General features: G+C 45.2%; 2 protein-coding genes across 3 annotated transcripts; both read left to right on the plus strand.

Annotated features, from left to right (window-relative positions):
• The first annotated feature begins 1,518 nt into the window (after window positions 1-1,518).
• On the plus strand, window positions 1,519-6,260 carry LOC125525477 (disease resistance protein RGA2). Its single transcript, XM_087537126.1, is given in 6 exon segments — window positions 1,519-1,729; window positions 1,992-2,379; window positions 2,382-3,915; window positions 4,076-4,113; window positions 4,116-5,496; window positions 5,593-6,260. Coding segments are annotated over 4 exon segments (3,252 nt in total). The 5' UTR covers window positions 1,519-1,729; window positions 1,992-2,018; the 3' UTR covers window positions 5,435-5,496; window positions 5,593-6,260.
• Window positions 6,261-12,671: 6,411 nt separating this feature from the next.
• Window positions 12,672-18,251, plus strand: LOC147956935 (uncharacterized). 2 transcript variants are annotated; one of them, XM_087537124.1, is made up of 5 exons: window positions 12,672-13,036; window positions 14,847-14,914; window positions 17,006-17,143; window positions 17,240-17,294; window positions 17,464-18,251. In XM_087537124.1, the coding sequence occupies exons 1-4, from the start codon at window positions 12,868-12,870 to the stop codon at window positions 17,246-17,248; spliced, it is 384 nt and encodes a 127-aa protein (XP_087393250.1). In that variant the 5' UTR covers window positions 12,672-12,867; the 3' UTR covers window positions 17,249-17,294; window positions 17,464-18,251. The 2 variants fall into 2 exon arrangements, with proteins under 2 accessions (XP_087393250.1, XP_087393251.1); XM_087537125.1 differs by having other exon boundaries at window positions 17,467-18,251.
• The last annotated feature ends 1,750 nt before the right edge of the window (window positions 18,252-20,001 follow it).

Below are 20,001 nucleotides of genomic sequence, written 5' to 3' on the forward strand. Positions count from 1 at the left end.
GTGTGATGTTAGTCTTATTTTGTATTTAAATTTCTCTACTTGCTAGCCAACATTTAGATATCCCACTGCCTCGTTGCCTCCGCCTGCACGCTGAAGCCATCTATTTATCCCATCGACGGTGACAATGCATGGCAGCGGCAAACTCCACCGAGCCGATCTGCCCGAACGCCCCTATATCTCGCCTTCAGCGAGTCGGCCGACTCGCTGAAGGGGTGAGCGAGTTAGGCCGGACCACATGCGCGGGAGGCCACATCCTCTTTTTCCTGTTTTTTATGTCTTCTGTTTTGTTTTTTTTGCTTTATTTTTGTGCTTTTGTTTATACTTTAAAATATTGTAAATGTATATATAATATATATAGTGTTACTATTCATTATCCAGGGTGCAGAATAAGTTACTCTTCACCCGAGGTAATCTTACGATCGTTTCATAAATAAATTACATATAGAATACAAATAGTTACATTCATGTTGATTCACTACGTAAAATTTGGCATAAAAAACAAAAATATAGATCATAAGACCAGAAAAATTGCATTTTATGTATATTTTGCACTATATTTTTACGTCTGTAATTTTACGCAACATAAAATATTTTTTACGATGATTATATTTTTTTTACGTTCTCTTATTACGCATGAAATTAAACAAAAATTTACTAAATGTAAAATTACGGTGCATTGTTGTTAAAATAGAGGGAGTGAAGAATAATTATTCCTCACCCAGGGTGACGAATAGTCAATCCCATATATAGTGCGGTGCATTGATGTTAAAATAGAGGGAGTGAAGAATAACTATTCCTCGCCCAGGGTGACGAATATTGAACAAATATTTGAAAAATGTCAAACAAGTATTTGGAAAACAATATTGATCATGTATATAAAAATGTTAATCAAGCATTTGAAAAAAATGTTGAACAAGTATTTGCAAAATGTTCAACAAATATTTCAAAATGTGTTGATCATTTATATATTCCTGAAGCAACCATTAAAACTGATATTTATTTGGTGACCTAAGCGGTAGTAGTGTGGTAATAAAACCGCTGGGAGGGAATTGAGTTTTCATTTGGTGCAGGAGTGCCTCTTCAGAATTTCTTCCTGGTTATGAGATTTTTTTTGTTGAGATTTCTGGTTTTCAATTGGTCCTGGAGCAGTCTAGCAGAGAAAAAAATTATTATGAAAAAGATTATGTTATACAGCAAAACAATAATATGATATGGATCAATTACCAGCTCTGTGTGCGGCATCATCCATCAAGTACGCCATAAACAAGTGACAGAAAACACAATGTCTTCCGTATTCCTATTTCAAAAAATAATGTCTTGCTTATTCCTGCTGAACCAGTCTTCACAGCAGATGCATGCATGCTATTCTTATCTCCTCGTTTATTGTCCAATCTGCAAGTTAGAAAATGATGCATTATTCGTGATGACGGTACCGACTATTGTTCATATACACTGTCTGCAGAATATTATAGAAATATTCAACTGTAATGGCGTATAGTTGCACATAATGGAGGAACCACCGGTAGGTACATGTATTGGTTAGTCAATAAACAGCTCAGCTCTTGGATTCCTTGATCTTGTCTCCATTTGCCAAAGTCCACTCTCCAACAATCGCACAATCCCACCCATACCAAGCAGCCTTGGCGTGTGAGACTTGCACAGGGGCGGCGACGAGCGCGCAACACTATCATTGCTCTTTCACCACAGATCAAATTTGTGCGTCATTGAGGTGAATGCTCTCCTCAATCCTTACCTTGTTTTGCTCTTCACTAGTTGTTCATCTTCTGCTTTTTTAGCTGTCCGTTCAAGATATATACAAGCTACACTATTGTGGAACTAAGAAATAAAGTAAAATAGAAGGAGGATTACAAGGTGGTAAACCATGCTTTGAATCTAGGAGCACAATGTTTCCTAGCTCCATAGGAAGATAACAAGGTTTTTCGGTTTTCTGTCAGTACTTAATTGCTATTCTGTTCTTTCATACGCTGCAGTTTCCTATTCCTACGATCTGCAAGATCATGGCAGAGTCATTGCTTCTCCCGCTAGTGCACGGCGTGGCCGGCAAGGCCGCAGACGCACTCGTCGAGACCGTGACCCGCATGTGCGGTCTCGACGACGGCCGCCGAACGCTGGAGCGTCAGCTGCTAGCTGTTGAGTGCAAGCTGGCTAACGCCGAGGAGAGGAGTGAGACAAACGGCTATGTCAAGAGCTGGATGAAGGAGCTCAAGTCTGTCGCCTACGAGGCGGACAATGTGCTCGATGACTTCCAGTACGAGGCGTTGCGCCGCCAGTCTAAGATTGGCAAGGCCACTACCCGCAAGGTACTTGGCTACATCACGCGCCACAGCCCATTGCTCTTTCGTTTTGAAATGAGCAGGAAATCAAGAACGTCCTCGAGAAGATCAATAAGTTGGTTGAGGAGATGAACAAGTTTGGCTTGGAGAATTCTGTCCATAGGGAGCAGCGGCAACATCCTTGGCGGCAGACGCACTCAAAACTGGACGAGACTACGAAGATCTTTGGAAGAGATGATGATCAGGATGTGGTGGTGAAGTTGTTGCTGGACCAGCAAGATCAGCGGAGGGTGCAGGTGCTGCCCATCATTGGGATGGGAGGTCTTGGCAAGACGACTCTTGCTAAGATGGTCTATAATGACCAAGGGGTCCAGCAACATTTCGAGTTGAAGATGTGGCACTGTGTGTCCAACAACTTTGATGTCATTCCTTTTTTGAAATCCATCATTGAGTTGGCTGTAAGTGGAAGATGTGACATGCCTGACACAATTGAGCTGTTGCAAAAGCAACTTGAGCAAGTCATTGGCCAAAAAAGGTTTATGCTCGTGCTTGATGATGTGTGGAATGAAGATGAGAGGAAGTGGGAGGATGTCCTGAAGCCTATTTTGTGTTCCATTGGTGGACCAGGAAGCGTAATTGTTGTCACAACTCGAAGCGAGAAAGTGGCCTCTATAATGCAGACCCTTGGACCCCACAGGCTAGCTTGTCTGAGTGAACAAGATTCATGGGAATTGTTTGCGCAAAAAGCATATAGCAAAGGTGTAGAGCAGGAGAAAGCAGAGTTGATCAGCATTGGCAGACGTATTGTCAACAAATGCAGGGGGCTGCCTCTTGCTCTCAAGACAATGGCTGGATTGCTAAGTTCATATCAACAAGTACAAGAATGGAAGGCCATCGAAGAAAGAGATTTTAGGGATAATAATGTTAGAGGGAAAGATGAGATCATGTCCATCCTAAAGTTGAGCTACAGACACCTATCATCTGAAATGAAGCAATGTTTTGCATTCTTAGCAGTTTTCCCCAAGGACTATGTGATGGACAAGGATATGTTGATCCAACTATGGATGGCAAATGGTTTTATTCAAGAGAAGAGACCAGTGGATTTGACAACAAGAGGAGAATTCATTTTCGATGAGTTGGTTTGGAGGTCCTTCCTCCAAGATAAGCAAGAGTGCATAGACAATTATGGTACAGAAAATTATGTGGCTGTTAACTGTAAGATGCATGATTTAATGCATGATCTCGCAAAAGATGTCACAGATGAATGTGCAAGTATAGAAGAACTGACTCAGCAAAAAGCATTGTTGAAAGATGTTTGTCACATGCAAGTGACAGGGGCTGAAATGGAAGTAATCAGTGGGTTATGCAATGGCAGAACATACCTCCGCACTTTGTTAGCTCCTTCAAAATACTATAAGGTTTTAAGAGAGTTGCTACAGGTATCGTCATCACTAAGAGCATTGCATTGCCTCCCTCCTTCAATTGCCATTTGCAAGGCCATAAATGCAAAACATTTACGGTATCTTGATCTCTCTAGGTCTAAGATCGTTACATTGCCAAATTCAATATGTGTGTTATATAACTTGCAAACACTGAGGCTCACAAATTGCTATAAGCTGCGGTTGTTGCCAGAAGGCATGGCAAGGCTGAGAAAGCTCATCTATCTTTATCTTTCTGGTTGTCATAGTCTCAAACGTATGTCTCCAAACTTTGGTGCACTGAACAACCTTCAGATATTAACAAGATTTGTTGTGGATACTGGAGATGGCCTTGGAATAGAGGAGCTCAAAGAGTTGCAACACCTTAGCAATAGGTTGGAATTATTGAATTTGAGCAAGATAAAGAGTGGGGAGAATGCAAAAGAAGCCAATCTCAGTCAGAAGCAAAACCTAAGTGAGTTATTGTTCTCTTGGGGCCATGAAATAGATGATGAGCCTAGAGATGTGGAAGAAGTGCTTCAGTGTTTAGAACCTCATAGTAATATCCAAAAACTGGAGATATATGGATATCATGGCCTAGCAATATCACAATGGATGAGAAAGCCTCATATGTTTGACTGCTTGAGAGAACTCACAATGTCTCATTGCCCAAAATGTAGCAGTATCCCTGTAATATGGCTCTCGGTCTCTCTAGAGATTTTGGTCTTACAAAGGATGGATAACCTGATAACATTATGTGATAACCTTGATGTGGAATTTGGGGGATGCATTAACCCTCTGCAAATTTTCCCAAGGTTGAAAAAAATGAGCTTGATTGAGTTACCAAGCCTGGAGATATGGGCAGAAAATAGCGTGGGAGAGCCTAGTGATAACCTGGTAACATTTCCGGTGCTTGAAGAGCTAGAGATCAAAAATTGCCCCAAGCTTGCAAGCATTCCTGTGATCCCCGTAGTCAGTGAGTTGAGAATAGTTGGGGTTCACAGTACTGCAATCAGTTTAGTCTTTATGAGCATCCGATTGGGCTCTTGGCCATTTCTCGTCACGTTAACTCTTGGGTCTCCAGAAGACATACCCATGTTGTCTCTAGACGCCCAGCAAAGCCAAAGTCAAAGACCTCTTGAAAAACTGAAGTGTTTGGTTCTGGAAGGCCCGGATAGCTTGGTCACAAGTTGTGGATTGTCCAGATCACACCTTATGCTTTGGAAATGCTTTTCTTTTGTGGAAGAGCTGACGATTGACGGATGGAGCAATCTTGTCCTCTGGCCAACAGAGGAGCTCCGGTGCTTGGATCGCCTCCGCTCTCTGCGTATCACAAACTGTGACAACCTGGAGGGCAACACTTCATCGTCTGAGGAGGAAATCCTTCCGCTGTCCCTGGAGGACTTGACGATTTCATTCTGCCGCAGTGTGGTAACACTGCCTTCGTACCTTGGAAATTTTGCCAAGCTGAGGAGTCTATATGTGTCTGACTGCAGCAGGCTGAAAGTGCTGCCTGATGGGATGTGTGGCCTCATTTCTCTTAGGGACTTGAGGTTTTATTTCTGTCCAGCTATGGAGGAATTCCCGCATGGTCTCCTGGAGCGGTTGCCAACTCTCAAACTCTTAAGGATAAGGGGATGCCCGGAGCTGATAAGACGATGCACAGAAGGTGGGGAGTATTTCCACTTGGTCTCCTCTGTCCCAGATAAACTCATTTATTGATGACGACATCTTGAAAATCCAGAATAGCTGCGGAGTAAATCGGCATATGCGTGAGTGCCCTGGTAAATAATCAATCTCCCTTGTGTCTAAATAATTGTTCTCACATCATTTTCGGAGATAACATGGGATGCTAACGTGATGAAGCGGTGTACCTGCAGGTCCGAATCTCTGTCGATCCACCCCCATCTTGCTGCTGTGCACGCCGGGACCTCCTCGGCACTGCGCAGAGAGGGAGGAAGGAAGTGATGATGGAAGGGGGTCTCCTCCGCTGTGCACGCCCCACGACCTCAGGCAACCGCCGTACTGCTAGCCAGACGGTGGGGGCCGAGATTTGGCTGTGCTGACGGAGACGAGAGGAAGGAGCAGAGGATGCGCGTCTTGGGCACAGGAGGCCCAGTGGGATCGAAGCCCTCCCTATGGGATTAGCGAGCCCAATGATCATTTCTTTTTTGAGAAGTAGCCCAATGATCATTACTTCTCTTTTGCGCCAGCCAGCAGTAGTAATATTTCATACACGAGCTCATTGCTTTAATCTGTACAGCAGAAGCAGGTGTGCCTCTAGTATATTTCTACCACATGTCCACATGTAAGTAGTAGCTCCTGCCATTTTCTACCACATAACAAATTTCCCTGCAAATTTCAATGTGTTTGCAAGTCATAAGCTTGTATTGTTAGGCATCTTGCAAACATTTCAGTTCTTTGTTCCCATTTTTTTCCTTCTTGGCCACAGACTGAGTTAGTACAAACACGGGCTTCTTCTTATTTTTGTGATAAAGCATGAGGCTTCATTGCAAAGAATTTATTTTTGCCTTTCTGACAGAGTTTCTGATGAATTGTGTCTGATTCCAATTTATATGTGCAAAATTGTTTTTTTTTCGTGTGCGTCAGGGTTGTACTGTAACAAGTCTTCCTTTCAGGTAGATAAACTTGACAAAACGAAGAATTTTTCTTCAGCACAACAGGAATATCATAGTGCTGATGAGATTGCTCCTTCCCTGATTTGGAACCTTTGGGAGCCTCACATGGAGCATCCTGCTGCTAGATCAGACTAAGCAGATTTATTGAGCTGGTGTTCACAACTACTCATCACCAAACTAACTCTTCCATGGAATCAATGATAGCTAGTATTCCAGCGAACCATTCTAATCAGGCAGGCAGGCAGGCACGCACACTGATTACGCACTGGATCATCATAGTGTGGCGATGTATGCATCGGCGAGCATCTTGCTAAGCCGGACCAGGGCCTGGGTGGTGAGGTGCATGTTGTCGTTGGCGATGGCATCCACGTAGTTGGGGTTCGGCAGATGCATCGCCCTCTGCTCCTTCCTCACCACATCCGCCCAAGTCTCTTCCTGACCATAACTGAGTTGCTTAATTAAACCCCAATTCAAGTCTCTTCCTTGTTCAAATACAACTGGTTGAACTGTCTTTTTGCATGGATTCCAAAACTCTTTTGCATTGCCAGGATCCGCTGATAATATCCTGGAAGTAAATATGATTGCTTCATCTCTACTACTTCCTGTAGCTGCTTAGTGTTAAGCTTTTGACTGTGCGTACGTGTGGGGAGTTCTGAACATTTGCAACTAACTGACGCCAAGCACGCCCAGTTCTGGTTCCCAGCAGATTGCCGACGCCAACTTGCCAGCGATTTCAGGTTTGCAAAATTTGGAACTCGGACAGGCTTCAAGACCATGGCTGAGGCAGAGGAACACGCATGTCACGGCCTTCACTCGAACTCGAAACAGAAACAGGAGTCAAAACTCGTGCATGCCGATGCCGATGCGTGTCCTCCAGCCGAGACGGTTTTTTTTTTCCTTCCCTTGCCTTGAGCGCTGGCTGAGTTGGCCGCTAGCTGTTGAAAAGTTTCAACACGCAACACACGTGCACGAGTGACGTCATGCTAGCCACAACGAAACGAACGCAATGCACCACACGTTCGCTGCTTGGTTCAAAACTCGTGCGCTCGCTTCTACTTCTTCTTTTTTTTTTTCTTTTTTTCTTTCTTATTATTACTCATGCACTAGCATACTTGCTTGCTTCCAACAAGTTCCTTTTTTTTGGAAAAACTTCCAATTTATTTCATCTTCAATCATGATAGTACAACGAACATAAAAAATAAAAATTACATCCAGATCCGTAGACCATCTAGCGACGACTCCTTTTCTGCTTACGTGTCCACACATGCTGACATTGTCAACACATGGGGGTGTTCAATGCGCTATGTGGGTTCTACTTCTACTCATAGGGTTCTACTTCAATGCGCTATGTGCATTTGGTAGAAGAGTGATGGATAATTGAGATCGACCGTTGGGAAGCGTCGATCCGTAGGAGCTCGACTCTATCTAACTCATTATAATAGACCAGTTGGCTGCCGAAAACTCTAGCTTCCGGCCCTCGGACCCGCGGGAGCCAAATCTAACGAAACCCAAGAACCCATGGCCAGGGTTTCGGTCCAGTCCAACTCCGGCGCTGCTCTGATGACTCCGGTTGGTCCTCTCCGAAGCCTACCAAGCCCCCACACGCGGCTCCGTCTCCTGGATGGACTTGACCTGCTCGATGAACACCGATTCTTCCTCGACCTTCGTGACGTGCGCCGGCTTCAACCGACCATATCCGGCAAGCTCACCAACCACGGATTTATAAGGACAAGGGAGCGCGATCCGCGTGACGTGAGGTTCCAAGCGTCGGATCTGAGAAGAGATTGAATCGATCCGTGGGAGAGGGTATTCCACCAATAAAAACGCAATTGCCACTTCATGTCAATCATACTATGTGGAATGTCAAGTCCCGCCCGCTTTCTCTTGCGAAATTTTAGGGCTAGCTTTTTCTCTCTCTTTCTTTCTTTCTTCATCGCGTGGAGTTTTTTTTTCTTCATTGAGCGCTCGCTGAGACGGGGCTGATGCATGCGTGCGTCATGTCATGCTAGCAAAAAACGAGCCAACACACCACACACGTTGGTTTTTTTTTTAGCATCAGTATAGACACAAGCGCTCATATACACGCGCATACACTCACCCCTATGAACGCACACACGCACACCCTACCCCTATGAGCACCTCCGAGAGACTGAGCCGGCATATCATCTTGAGATTTACGAACCCACCGTAGGCGCCTCGTCGTCGACGGGAACGTCTCCTCCCACTGAAAGCGCATCGCCGGAAATCCTGAAATAAATCCAGGAATAATGCGAGCACCAGGATTTGAACCCTGATGGGTTGGGGATACCACTGTCCACCTAACCATCTCAACCACAGGTTGGTTCGCACCACACACGTTGGTTGGTTGCTTCATCAAACGGTTTTTTCTCGTTCCTTTTTTTTGCTTATTAAGTGCACTATATAGCTTGGTTGCTTATGTGCCTCGCGTCGTCGTCCACACGTACGCAACTTCTCCCCCGTTGTCCGCACGGATGCATGGCGTCACGCCGGCACGCCCCGCCCCCCTCTCCGAACCGTTCTCTACCTCCTCCGGATGCATGGCATCACCGGCCACCGCTAGGTCCTCATGCATGTGTCCGACCATCATGTCCGAGGGGCAGACCGCACGCCGCAAAAGGCGTTTCGCAACCCTCAATGCAGACGGCCATCACGTCCTCGCGCCGGTACTCCGCCCCGCCCCAAAACAATCCACCGAAATTTTAAGCATCAGACCTCCGACCCTGCCGCCGACCCGTCCCTTCAAGAGACCTTACGCCCGTTGGCGCGCCATGAATAATAAATTAATAAAAAAAGGTCACCCAGGACACATGGCTTTTAGTTGCCTCCATCTACCATCCATGGTTCATGACCCACGGTCGAATGCAGATAACTGAGCTTTCACTCCACCTCCGCCTGCTGAACTTGGACATGGAAGACACCGGATCAGACTTCGGGATCAACCTTAACTCGCACATGGAAGACACCGAATAAAATGACCTCATGTCATTGGCGACGATGCTGACATTGTCAACCGGTGGGGGTTCTCAATGTCCAAGTTGTGGAAATTTGACTTACTACATTGTGTGTGTGTCCTTTGTGGTGTCGGCATTTTCTTTTCTCTTTTTTTCGAAGCATTTTCTTTTTTTTTATGTAGTTGGATATGGAGTTATACTATGTGTAGTCATTTTATGCGTTTGGAAAGGTGGTGTGCTTGGGCTGCCGTCAGATTGCGGTAGAAAAGTGATGGACAATTGAGATAGACCGGAGGGAAGCGTCTATGTCGATCCAGGGCCGTGCCAGCAAAATCCGGGGCCCTATGCGAAACTAAAAAATAGGGCCCTATTTCAGTAGAAAAAAATGAACTAAGAGCAATTATAACATATATGATATAATGTCTAACTCACCTAGTCTCGTGCCCTGTCCAGTTGAACTGCTATACTATGATTTTCAACCAAAGAGGCAAGAACCGATCTCTAACAATGTAACGATCATTACCAAAGTTAATTAGGATTTAGAAATTAGGAGTAGGACTGTAGGATTGTAGGAGCCGAAGTCAATCAAAAGAACAAGCCAGTGACAACAGGCTACCTATTTTGGTGAGAGGAACATGTCGATCAGACGAAGATAATTGGAAGCGCCAGGCTTGTTGGCCTGCTTATCCCCGTGTTGCCCGTCGCCAATTCTGGATGCGATTGATTTTGATCTGGTCTAGATGCGGCATCTCACCTGCCTCTGAATGCGATTAATATATGCTACCTTCTCGGTGCACCTACACGGTTTCCAATCAGAGGCACCCACATAGTTGCCATATATATGAATCAATAGCATAGTAGATCACACAATCAAAGATAATAAAAAATTGGATGTACAATTCGCTGTATATAAGATGAGGATTGAGAGATTAATAAACAATACTCACTAGTGCAAAACTTGACTAGTTGGCTTCACCATCGAAGAATTGGAGTGCAATATGAAGAATTTTCCAACGCAGAGTCGGTGTCGCCTAGTTTAATTGAATCTAATCAGGACGGCAAGAAGCAGCAGCGGCGGCCGGCAGCCTCCGATAACGCGTTAATCACGCTGGGGGCTAATCTATGCTCTTAGGGTATCGTCCTGGAGAGCTCCTCTTCGGCGCCCTCAGCGCCGCTTAGAGTAGAGGGCGCCCGAAGATGCGTGATAGTGGGCTGGTCCAGCATAGGTCGTATCGATATGCTAAAAAAACAAACATCAGGAAAAATATAAGCGTGACCTGGGATTCGAAAACAAATGCCTCCGCAAGGAAACTGCTGTAGTAACCACTGCACTACGGAGACTTTGATGTGTTTGCTTCGAAAACAGTTTACATGACCATTCATTCAGTGCCAGTACATTCTTTTTAAAGAAAACGTAAATTTGAAAAAGAATCCACTTTTTTTTGGGAGTTCATCGATTTTGAAAACAAATCACATATTTTCAAATACATGTTCACAAAAAATCGAAAATATTTCATCAATTATGAAAAAAAGTTCATGAATTTAAAATAGTTCACTGGATTTTGAAGAAAAAATCATCGACTTAGAAAAAGTTCATCGATTTTAATAAAAAGGTTAAAAAAAGTTCACCAGATTTTGAAAATGCTTCACCGATTTTAATAGAAGTTCATCGATTTTCATAAAGAAGTTCATCAATTTTGATAAAAAAAAGTTCATGTATTTTAAAAGCATTCATCAATTTGAAAATGGGTTCATCAAAAATTGGAAAAAAGTTCACTAATTTTGAAAAAAAACATAAAATTTGAAAATAGTTCAACGAATTTGAGGAAAGTTCATCAAATTTGAGAAAAGTTCATCGAATTAGAAAAAAGTTCATCAACTTTTAAAACAAGTTCATCAAATTTGAAAAAAGTTCATCGAATTTGAGAAAAGTTCATCGAACTTGAAAAAAGGTTCACCGTTTGCAAAAAATTGGTCGCCTTTGAAAAATTTCACGCATTTGAGGAAAAAGAAAAAAAAACAAGATAGAAAGAAAAAGGAAAAGGAAAACAGCTGCCTTTTTCTCGTTCTATAAAGAGAAGAAAAATGGGCACAATACCACATGTGGTCATCTGGTCCAATTGGTTACTGCAGTCGCTACTTGAGCTATCGAGCGGGTTTTGAGTCGCGGCGGACGCACGGTTTTTTGAGTTTTTAGAAAACAGTAAAGCAGTATGGGCCGGCCCGCTACAAAACCAAGTGTACAAGGGGGGGTGTGCGCCCTGTACGAATTGGCCTGTATTCGGCGCCTTAAGCGCCGAATAGGATTTGGCATCGTCCTGGCTAGTAGTTAACGCATCGAGCGGCCCGTGAGGCCGCGACGCTCGACTCAGCGCCTAGAGGACCAGCGGCCCAGCATCATGCACGACCCAGCGGACAGGAATGTTATAAAAAAATTTGGGGCCCTTAAAATTGATGGGCCCTGTGCGGGCTGCACACTCTGCACCATTATGGGCCCGGCCCTGCGTCGATCCATGGGAGGTCGGACTCAGACTCATTAGAATAGCGAGAAAACCAAAACGAAAACGAAAAGCCTAGCCAGAAAACTCCCGGAACCAAAACACAAACCCTCCCCATCTTCTCTTCTCCCGATGTGTCGCCGCCGCCGCCGCCGATTGCGCACTTTTTCCTGTTTGATGATGGTAACTGGAAGTTAAATATCCTTTAAGAAAGACTCTGTAGTGAAGCTAGAATTCTAATGCCGTGTTGTCTTCAGCCTATAAGTATTAATCCCGCGCGCACCTCAACCCGAAGCATCCCGTGCTTGCGCTTGCGGTCACGTACGCGTCCAAGCAAGTTGCTGCTGCACTCAACTCCGCTGACAACGTCTAGCCGAGACAACTAACAAATAGTAGCCAAGCCACCTCGAGACGGCGGCACGCCGCGAAGCACGGTGGAGGATGACCCCTTCGTCGTCATCGTCGCTGGATGTGCTAACATGACCGAGCCTTGCTACGGTCGGCCGCCATGAACGGAGTGCGCGCCACTGGCTTGATCGAATGCCACGTATACAGATACAGTATGGAAAGAAAAAAAAACATTCTTTCGAGGAGTCGTCTACAACACAAGGAAATCAAACCACCGACCGTCGTGCATATCGGCATCCTCTGTCTCCCCACATTTTCCTCTCAAACCGACGCCTCTCCTCCCATGAAAATTTCATTCCCTCCCGCCTGAAATTCCTAAGACGGCCGAATATTTTGCTTCCAATCCATCAACGCAAGTTGAAAACCAAAACGAAAAGCCACCCAAACCCAAACGACCCACCCTCTTCCTCTCCCCGTCTTCTCTTCTCCCGATGCGTCGCCGCCTCTCCCCATCTTCCGCTAAGCCACCGCCACCGCCCTCTCACACCTCCTCTCACCGTCGCCTGTGGCGCTTCCAGACCGAGCAGCCGAGGAGGCGGCGCTCCAAGATCCGCGACGCGTCGTCGTAGCTGACGGCCACGTCTTCGATCTGGCAGCCTGGCTCCGCACTCGCGCGGCTGACGGCGGCCGGGACGAAGATGCTCCAGTTGGACCAAGACACCGCCTTCTTCGTCAAGGGCCTGACTCCACCACCGGCGGGCAGTTCAAGCGATCCGCGACCGTATCCGCTCCGGCAAGGAGCAGGAGTAGGAGGTGGTGGCGCACGTCGCCTGCAGCAGCCTCCACATCAACCGCATCGCCATCCAGGTTCGCCCCCGTCCCGTCTTCCGTTCCCCGCCCCCGCGGCATCTCCCCTCTTCGTTTCTCTGCCCTCCGCGCTGTCTCCGGTCCGGTGCCAAGGAGATTGGATCTCAGGCGGATCCATTCGTCTTCCATCCACAGAACAGAAAATAATCGGTTATTTTGGGCACTCAACAACTAATGTATTAGCTTCTACAGTACGTACTATGTGGAATTGGGATGTGTATTGTGTACGACTCTCCCTGCTTCTTCTGATATAGATACATTTATCCGTGAGGGAGTGAAAATCTACTTATACTTGCTTACTGCAATACTATGTACGTACTAATTTGTAACTGAATTACTATGTCCGTGCTTTATCTCTACTGTCCAGCCACTTGAGTTGAATGAATGTCAATGTTGTAGCAGAGGATACAGAATCTAGCAAGGACCGTGCACAACATGCACAAAGTCAAAACATTTTCTTGTCATGAGGAATAAGACATTGGTCTACTTGCTGCAACTTCTTGAATTTTCCTGATTCGGTACAAAAATCGTACTACATGTTAATGGTACGCGAGCGTATGAGCCATAAAAATTGCAATCCCAGCATCGATTAACGGCTTAATACATGTCTAGTTGTAAGCACTTGAGGCTCTTTGTTGTTATTCACTAATCCCGCTTGTCACTAACAGGGCTAACCCAATTATTGACCAACCCTGCTTTTGCTGAAATATCCTCTTTGAAAAACTCTGTAGTAAAAGATAACCTGTTGAAGCTAGAATTCTAATGTCGTGTTGTCTTCCGCCTATAAGTATTACTCCAAGTGATTATCCTACTGTACCCGTGTTTTTGACAAAGAATGATTTGGAAAAAAAAATCTAGTCAATCTGTTTACACATTGCAACAAAATCCTGACTATGTACATGTTTAGGTTGGGTCAATTGCTTTGCTCACTCTGGAGATGCAGCTCTGGACGCTGCTGAAACTAGAATGGTAAATGTATGCATACCTCCCGCCCCCGTCCCATCTTCTATTCGCGGCCGCCACCACATCTTCCTTATTGGTTTCCCTATCCTTTGTGCTGCCTGCGACGCCAAGACATTTTGATCGTCAGGCGAATCCATTTTTTCGGAAATTAAAAATAGAGCTTGTTTTGGGTATTCATCAACTGTATATACAACTTATATGTGGAACTTGGGATGTCTAGCAGTCTGATTCTGACAGATAGATATCTGTGAGGGTGAGAATTTACTTACTTGAGATGTAATTTATAACTGAAATACTCAATGGAATTAAAATATTGATCTAGTTGCTGATACCTTTTGAAATTTCCTGATTGAGCCAGGACACAAACTTTACGTGGTAATATGGTATGATGACTGATGAACGATAGAAGTCACAATCGAGTATTGGTTAATGCCTTGATACATGCCTAGTGCTAAACACTTGAGGATCTTATCTTTGCTGAGTTGGGTGCCTAGTTATTGACTGACAAACACACCACGTCTACGTGTCATTAACAACAGGTCTATGGAGACGAGCTACGGTCATTTGCTTACTTTGAATTGTTTGATGATTTATTCGCCGTTAAATTGCGCTCTTGTTACTTTGGACGATGGTTCCTTAAAGCTAAATATCCTTCTAGAAAATTTGAAGCAAACTCTCTAGCCAAAGACAATCTGTTGAAGAATCCTAATGTTGTGCTGTCTTTAATTTCAACATTTGTCTATGTGATTATCTTTCTGTACCCATATTTATGATCCAGAATGATTTTAAGATTTCTACCCAACTACTTCTGATATGGCAACAATATTCTAACCGTTTACATATCCAGGTTTGGTCAATCGATTTGCTAATGCGGGAGATGTAGCTCTAGAGGCTGCTGGCACTACAACAGTGAAGGTATGCATGCGTGCCTTCTCAAATTTTCTGCTCGTTGTATGTCTCTTGTAGGATTTTCTAACTACTTGCATCATCAGTAAAATTTGTCATGTTTACCCTCGTAATTCTCCCAAGTCTCATGCATCAGCTAGATTCTTTCAGAATGTCACAATTGCAAGAAATTGTGTGGGTCTATTAATCAATCTTTGGTTAAGTCATTGAAGATGGTTGAAACTAGAAACACTGTGGAACCATGAATGAAGAATAAATATTGATGCTACCTGTTGTTGAAAAAAGATTTCCTTTTTGAAATTGTTGTTCTCGATTCCCCTTGTTGAGAAACATATTTCTAAAAAATATTGCGGACCTAGCAACACGAGTGCAACAAGATCAATAGCCTTATCTGTTGACTGCCCAATCAGAGTCTTGTCACTTCATGTATTGAGGCACGTACAATAATTAGATGCTGATTTTTTTCAGGGATGAGATCACAAGATCAGTCCTTTTGCTTGTTTACTTAGATGAACCTTTGCTGGAAACACTCTGAAATCAATTCGTTTGGGGTGTTCACCTCCAGCGGTTCTAAGGCGCGTAGAGGGTGTTGTTTAGGGTCAAATGGCTTATTCTTTATGGTCTCTGAAGCATGGTATGGTCTCTGTATGCTCTATATGCACCCAATTCCTTAGTTTCCTAAAGTCCCCAATTTGTAGGGTTTATTGTTGTTGTTCTTGATACTGACTGTCATGTGCTATATCTATCTAGCTCAAGGCCTGCTTAGAATTGTAACTCTAGGCTTAATTCAATTCTAGGATCACTAATTTTGATTCATTGGTGTTCTGTTTAGTATGGAATGTATCTTCTGTCCCCAATTGTTTAGGGCATTATTTAATATACTTGAAAGCCTGATTCACTATTCCCTTTAGTAACCAACTATCCCATGTGGTTTTTTCAATCAATAGACTGAATCTATGGTCTGTTGGGTAGCATTACCATACTATAGTTTGCACAATATGGCATGCTATAGTTATTTTTTGTGTGTAACTGCTCTGTATAGTTACTCAATCCCCTTTTGGTTGATGCATGCTTACATGTCTGGTCTTGAGGTGCTATCTACTTTAAGGCTTGCTTAGAATTGTAACTCTAGGATTAACTTGATACTATGATTGCTAATTGATTCATTTGTCTTCTGTTTAGCATGGACTATATCCTCTGTTTCCACTACTTAGGGCATTGTTTAATATACTTGAAATCATGAGTCACTCCTCAAAGCATTGTTTAATATACATGATGAATGGTCATTCGGTTATTGCGAGAATGGTAGTCGTTCTTCTGATACATTGCAAACTTGTTCCTATTTGATGATAGTTGCTGAAAGCTAAACATCCTTTTAGAAAAACTCTGTAGTCAAAGACAACCTGTTGAAGCTATAATTCTAATGTGACGTTGTCTTCCGCCTATAAGTATTAATCCAAGTGATTATCCTACTGTACCCGTTTTTACGAAGAATTATTTGAAAACAATCTAGTCAATTTGTTCACATTTTGCAACAAAGTTCTAACTATTTACATGTTCAGGATGGGCCAATCACTTTGCTTAATACGGTGATTAAACGTTGCTCCATTCGACCTAGTCGATTCGTTTATGATGTAGGAGTGTACTATGAAATGGGGGGTTCACTTTGCATGGGTTGTACTTGCCTATGTGTGGAATTTCATGCATGGTTCATCAGTGCATAGGTGCATCCATCCTATCAACCACATACACGTTCAAGTATTACATGTGCCTATCCAACCAGGTGCATACACTACATTTGATGTTTCATGCTGATTTTTGTAGCGATATTTGCAAGATGTTTTCTTTTCTTTTAGGGAATTTTGGAACATGAAATGAGTTGCAACTATTTCACTTTGTTAAATTAAATAAATAAAGACACTACCACCTGTTGAAATCACACGAGCAGCAGAGCTCCTTTTAATTAGAAAGCCTGCATATTGATGATGAGTTTTGTCCTTGTTCCTTCTAGAACAGGAGGTTGCAATATTACTTATTTCTGTCCTAATCCCTTCAATCAAAAAGTTTTACTCAGTCCACGTATCCTTTTGCGGAGCTTAGATGGTGTTATGCATTGGGCAATGGAGACAATCGCGTGGTGGTAAGCCTCCTCTCCACTCGGAATGGACTTCAGTGCTCCTTGGCGGGTCGCTGAGATGCAGCCATGCAGCCTCAAATCGCCATCTCCAGGAGAATGAGGTTTGGTTTTGCTCCTACTCTACGTTGCTATTACCTGCACTTCACCACTCATGGACACTTAACTGAATGTTTTTTTTATGCATGTGTGGATGGCAGGAGAGCTAGTTCTTGGGGTTCATGTCAAATCTGCTCTCAACTTCTCAACAAAGGGGTAAGCCACCCACGACATGATTTCCTTTTGATCTTGATTAAAATCAATAGACTTTTTTCTGTCCACAAAAGCACCAAAAAACACAAGAGGTTGTTGTCTTGTCCTCTTTTCTTTTTTCTTGGATTTCAGCCATAGATTATCTTGTTACCTGCCTTCCTGTTTTGTGCAGTAGCAACAACCAGGATTGATTCCGTACAACAGAGGAGATGGGGTTCATTTTGGCGGGCAAGCTATGCGGTCAGAGGTGGTGCTACCATTCGGCATCGGCTGCACACATTCCCATGGTGAGCTCCTCTACCTCCTCTGTAGTTGTTTGCCCTGATGATGCTCGTGGCCATCGACCCACGGCTGTACCATGCTCTCTTTCACCGCCATCGAGCCATGGATGATCTAGGATTAGTTAGGGTTTTGGTGCGGATAGAGATTTGTTACCTTGATTGGTTGCTGCTTAAGGTTGATTGGCTTGATTAGCTCAACAGGATGATGTTTAGGGATGAATATATAAGTATGCCGTGGTCTGCAGTTTCGGCATTCAAGTCTTGTGTTGCTGCATTCTAGTGGAGGTATAAGCATTTAACTTGAACAGGAATGTTCGATCCACTTATAACTGATTGTCCATCCATACATTCTACCTACCTAGCTGTGTTGTTGTTTTTCTTCTGGTGCTAAGATTGATAGCATCACATATCCTATGTTTTTCTTTCTCACTCAAGTAGAACCTTGTGAGATGTGTGTGCCCCCTTCAAGCGCAACATCCGGCCCATCTTTTGCTGCTAACTGAAAGCACAGCAGCTACTGTATGTTTTAGGGGTAGAAATGATAATCTATACCCTGCCCCTTGCTGTTTGCTGTTTGCTATACACGGTGATTCCACTTCATCCTCCAGCTAGTTACGTCATCACCTTTTTTTGCATAACTTTGTTGATGCCTTATTCTTTTAACCACCAAAATCTTCTATTAACGCATGCTTAATCTATGTATTTGTACAATCCAAACTAATAATCTCATCTCATGGGGAATTGGAATTGCAATTCAATTTCAATTTGAACTCAACTCAGATGGATCTGATTGGATTATACCTTTCCAACCGATGACACACGTGTGCGTGTGTAGAAAGAAACAATAGTGCAGGGTTGCCTCAGTTGATGCCATGCCAGTGGCCACGATTGCCGCCCGAAGGGTGGGGAAATTGTCAGGACGTATTTAACAGGATCTTGATAGCTGAAGTTGACATTCCCCAGCTCATCAAAAAGTGCACGAACTCTGTCCTTCAATTTATGAACCACCCCTACCTCTGTCGATCGATCCTAGAGTTGCGCCAGTCCCAAACCTGGTGCGGGCGTCTCGACCGCTACTCGCTCGTTGCCGGCAACCCTGCCATCAACGCTTGCTACCGCTACCTGGAGGACGCCACCTGGTGGCGCTCGACCGCGTGACCTGCATCCTCCATCCCCCGAGTGCCTTCGTTGCCGCGTGCGGCTCCACCTTCTCGTCTCCATGCGCCCCCGTTGCCTCCCCGCGCCATCTCTCATCGTGAACGAGGGGACCAAACGAACCTTGCTCCCATGAAAGGCGGTAGTTGGCCTCCGTGGCGTCGAGCCGCTCTTGCTCCTCCCTCTTCCTCTTGGCACTCTCCGTCTCGCGCTGCTTGATACCTTCCTTGGCGCGCTTGCGTGGCCACCTTCTCACGCCGGAGCTCCCTGTCACCATCTGCGGCCTCGCCGGCGTCGCCAGGACCCGTCAGCGAGCGAGGCGGCTGCATGCTGAACATGATCATGAGACAGGAGGCGGGGAGGATGGCCAGAGGATCCGCTTCGGTACCCCGAGGAAGAGCTTGGTTTCTGCCGGCCCTCTTCCTCCCCGGCGAACCCGTGTGGCCACCTTCTTCTCGTGTCGGAGTCCCCTGTCACCGTCTGCGGCCTCGTCGGTGCCACCGGGACCCTTCAGCAGGCGAGGTGGTTGCACGCTGAACATGATCACGAGACAGGCGGTGGCGAGGATGGCCAGAGGATCCGCTTCGGTACCCCGAGGAAGTGCTTGGTTGCTGCCGGCCCTCTTCCTCCCCGGCGAACTCGGCGGCGACATGCGCCATTGGCAACGGCCCGACACCGTGCTACCGCGTCCGAGCCCCGGCAAGGCGGTCTCCATCCTTCATCCTTCGAGCACCTCTGCGGCTCTGCCTCTCGTCTCCACGCGCTCGCGTTGCCTCCCTGTGCCGGCCCTCATCGTGTATGAGGGAGACCGAACGAACCTTGCTCCCATGAACGGTGGTAGTTGGCCTCCTCGGTGTCGAGCCGCCGCGCACCCATCGCACGAAGACGTAGTCCACTACTCGGGTACCCATGTCGTTCATCCTTCACGTCGGTGGTACTTCCCTCGTCTCACGGAACGTGGCAGAGGCCATCCCCTGGTGCTCCCAATAGAGAAGTGAACCTATGACTCGCCATTTTGGTTTACTCACGTCCCGGCTCCGGCTGAGGACCCTGACCGGGTGGTTGACAACGAGTGTGCCCGCGGCCGTGGCCAGTGTCTGTGATTGCCGCCTGAATGGTGGGGAAATTGTCAGGACAATATGCCAGTGGAGAAGATGGTGGTGCTGACTGTAGGGACAGAGTAGCTAAAGGTAGTGCCGCCAGCAGGGACGGAGCAGCTGAAAAGCGAGGCGCATGGCGACTCACTCCTGTTGTCCAAGAAGAAGAGGTCGTCC

The sequence above is a fragment of the Triticum urartu genome, chromosome 7A (assembly GCF_056163025.1).
Source record: "Triticum urartu cultivar PI428250 chromosome 7A, HENAU_Tu73, whole genome shotgun sequence".
NCBI lineage: Eukaryota > Viridiplantae > Streptophyta > Magnoliopsida > Poales > Poaceae > Triticum > Triticum urartu.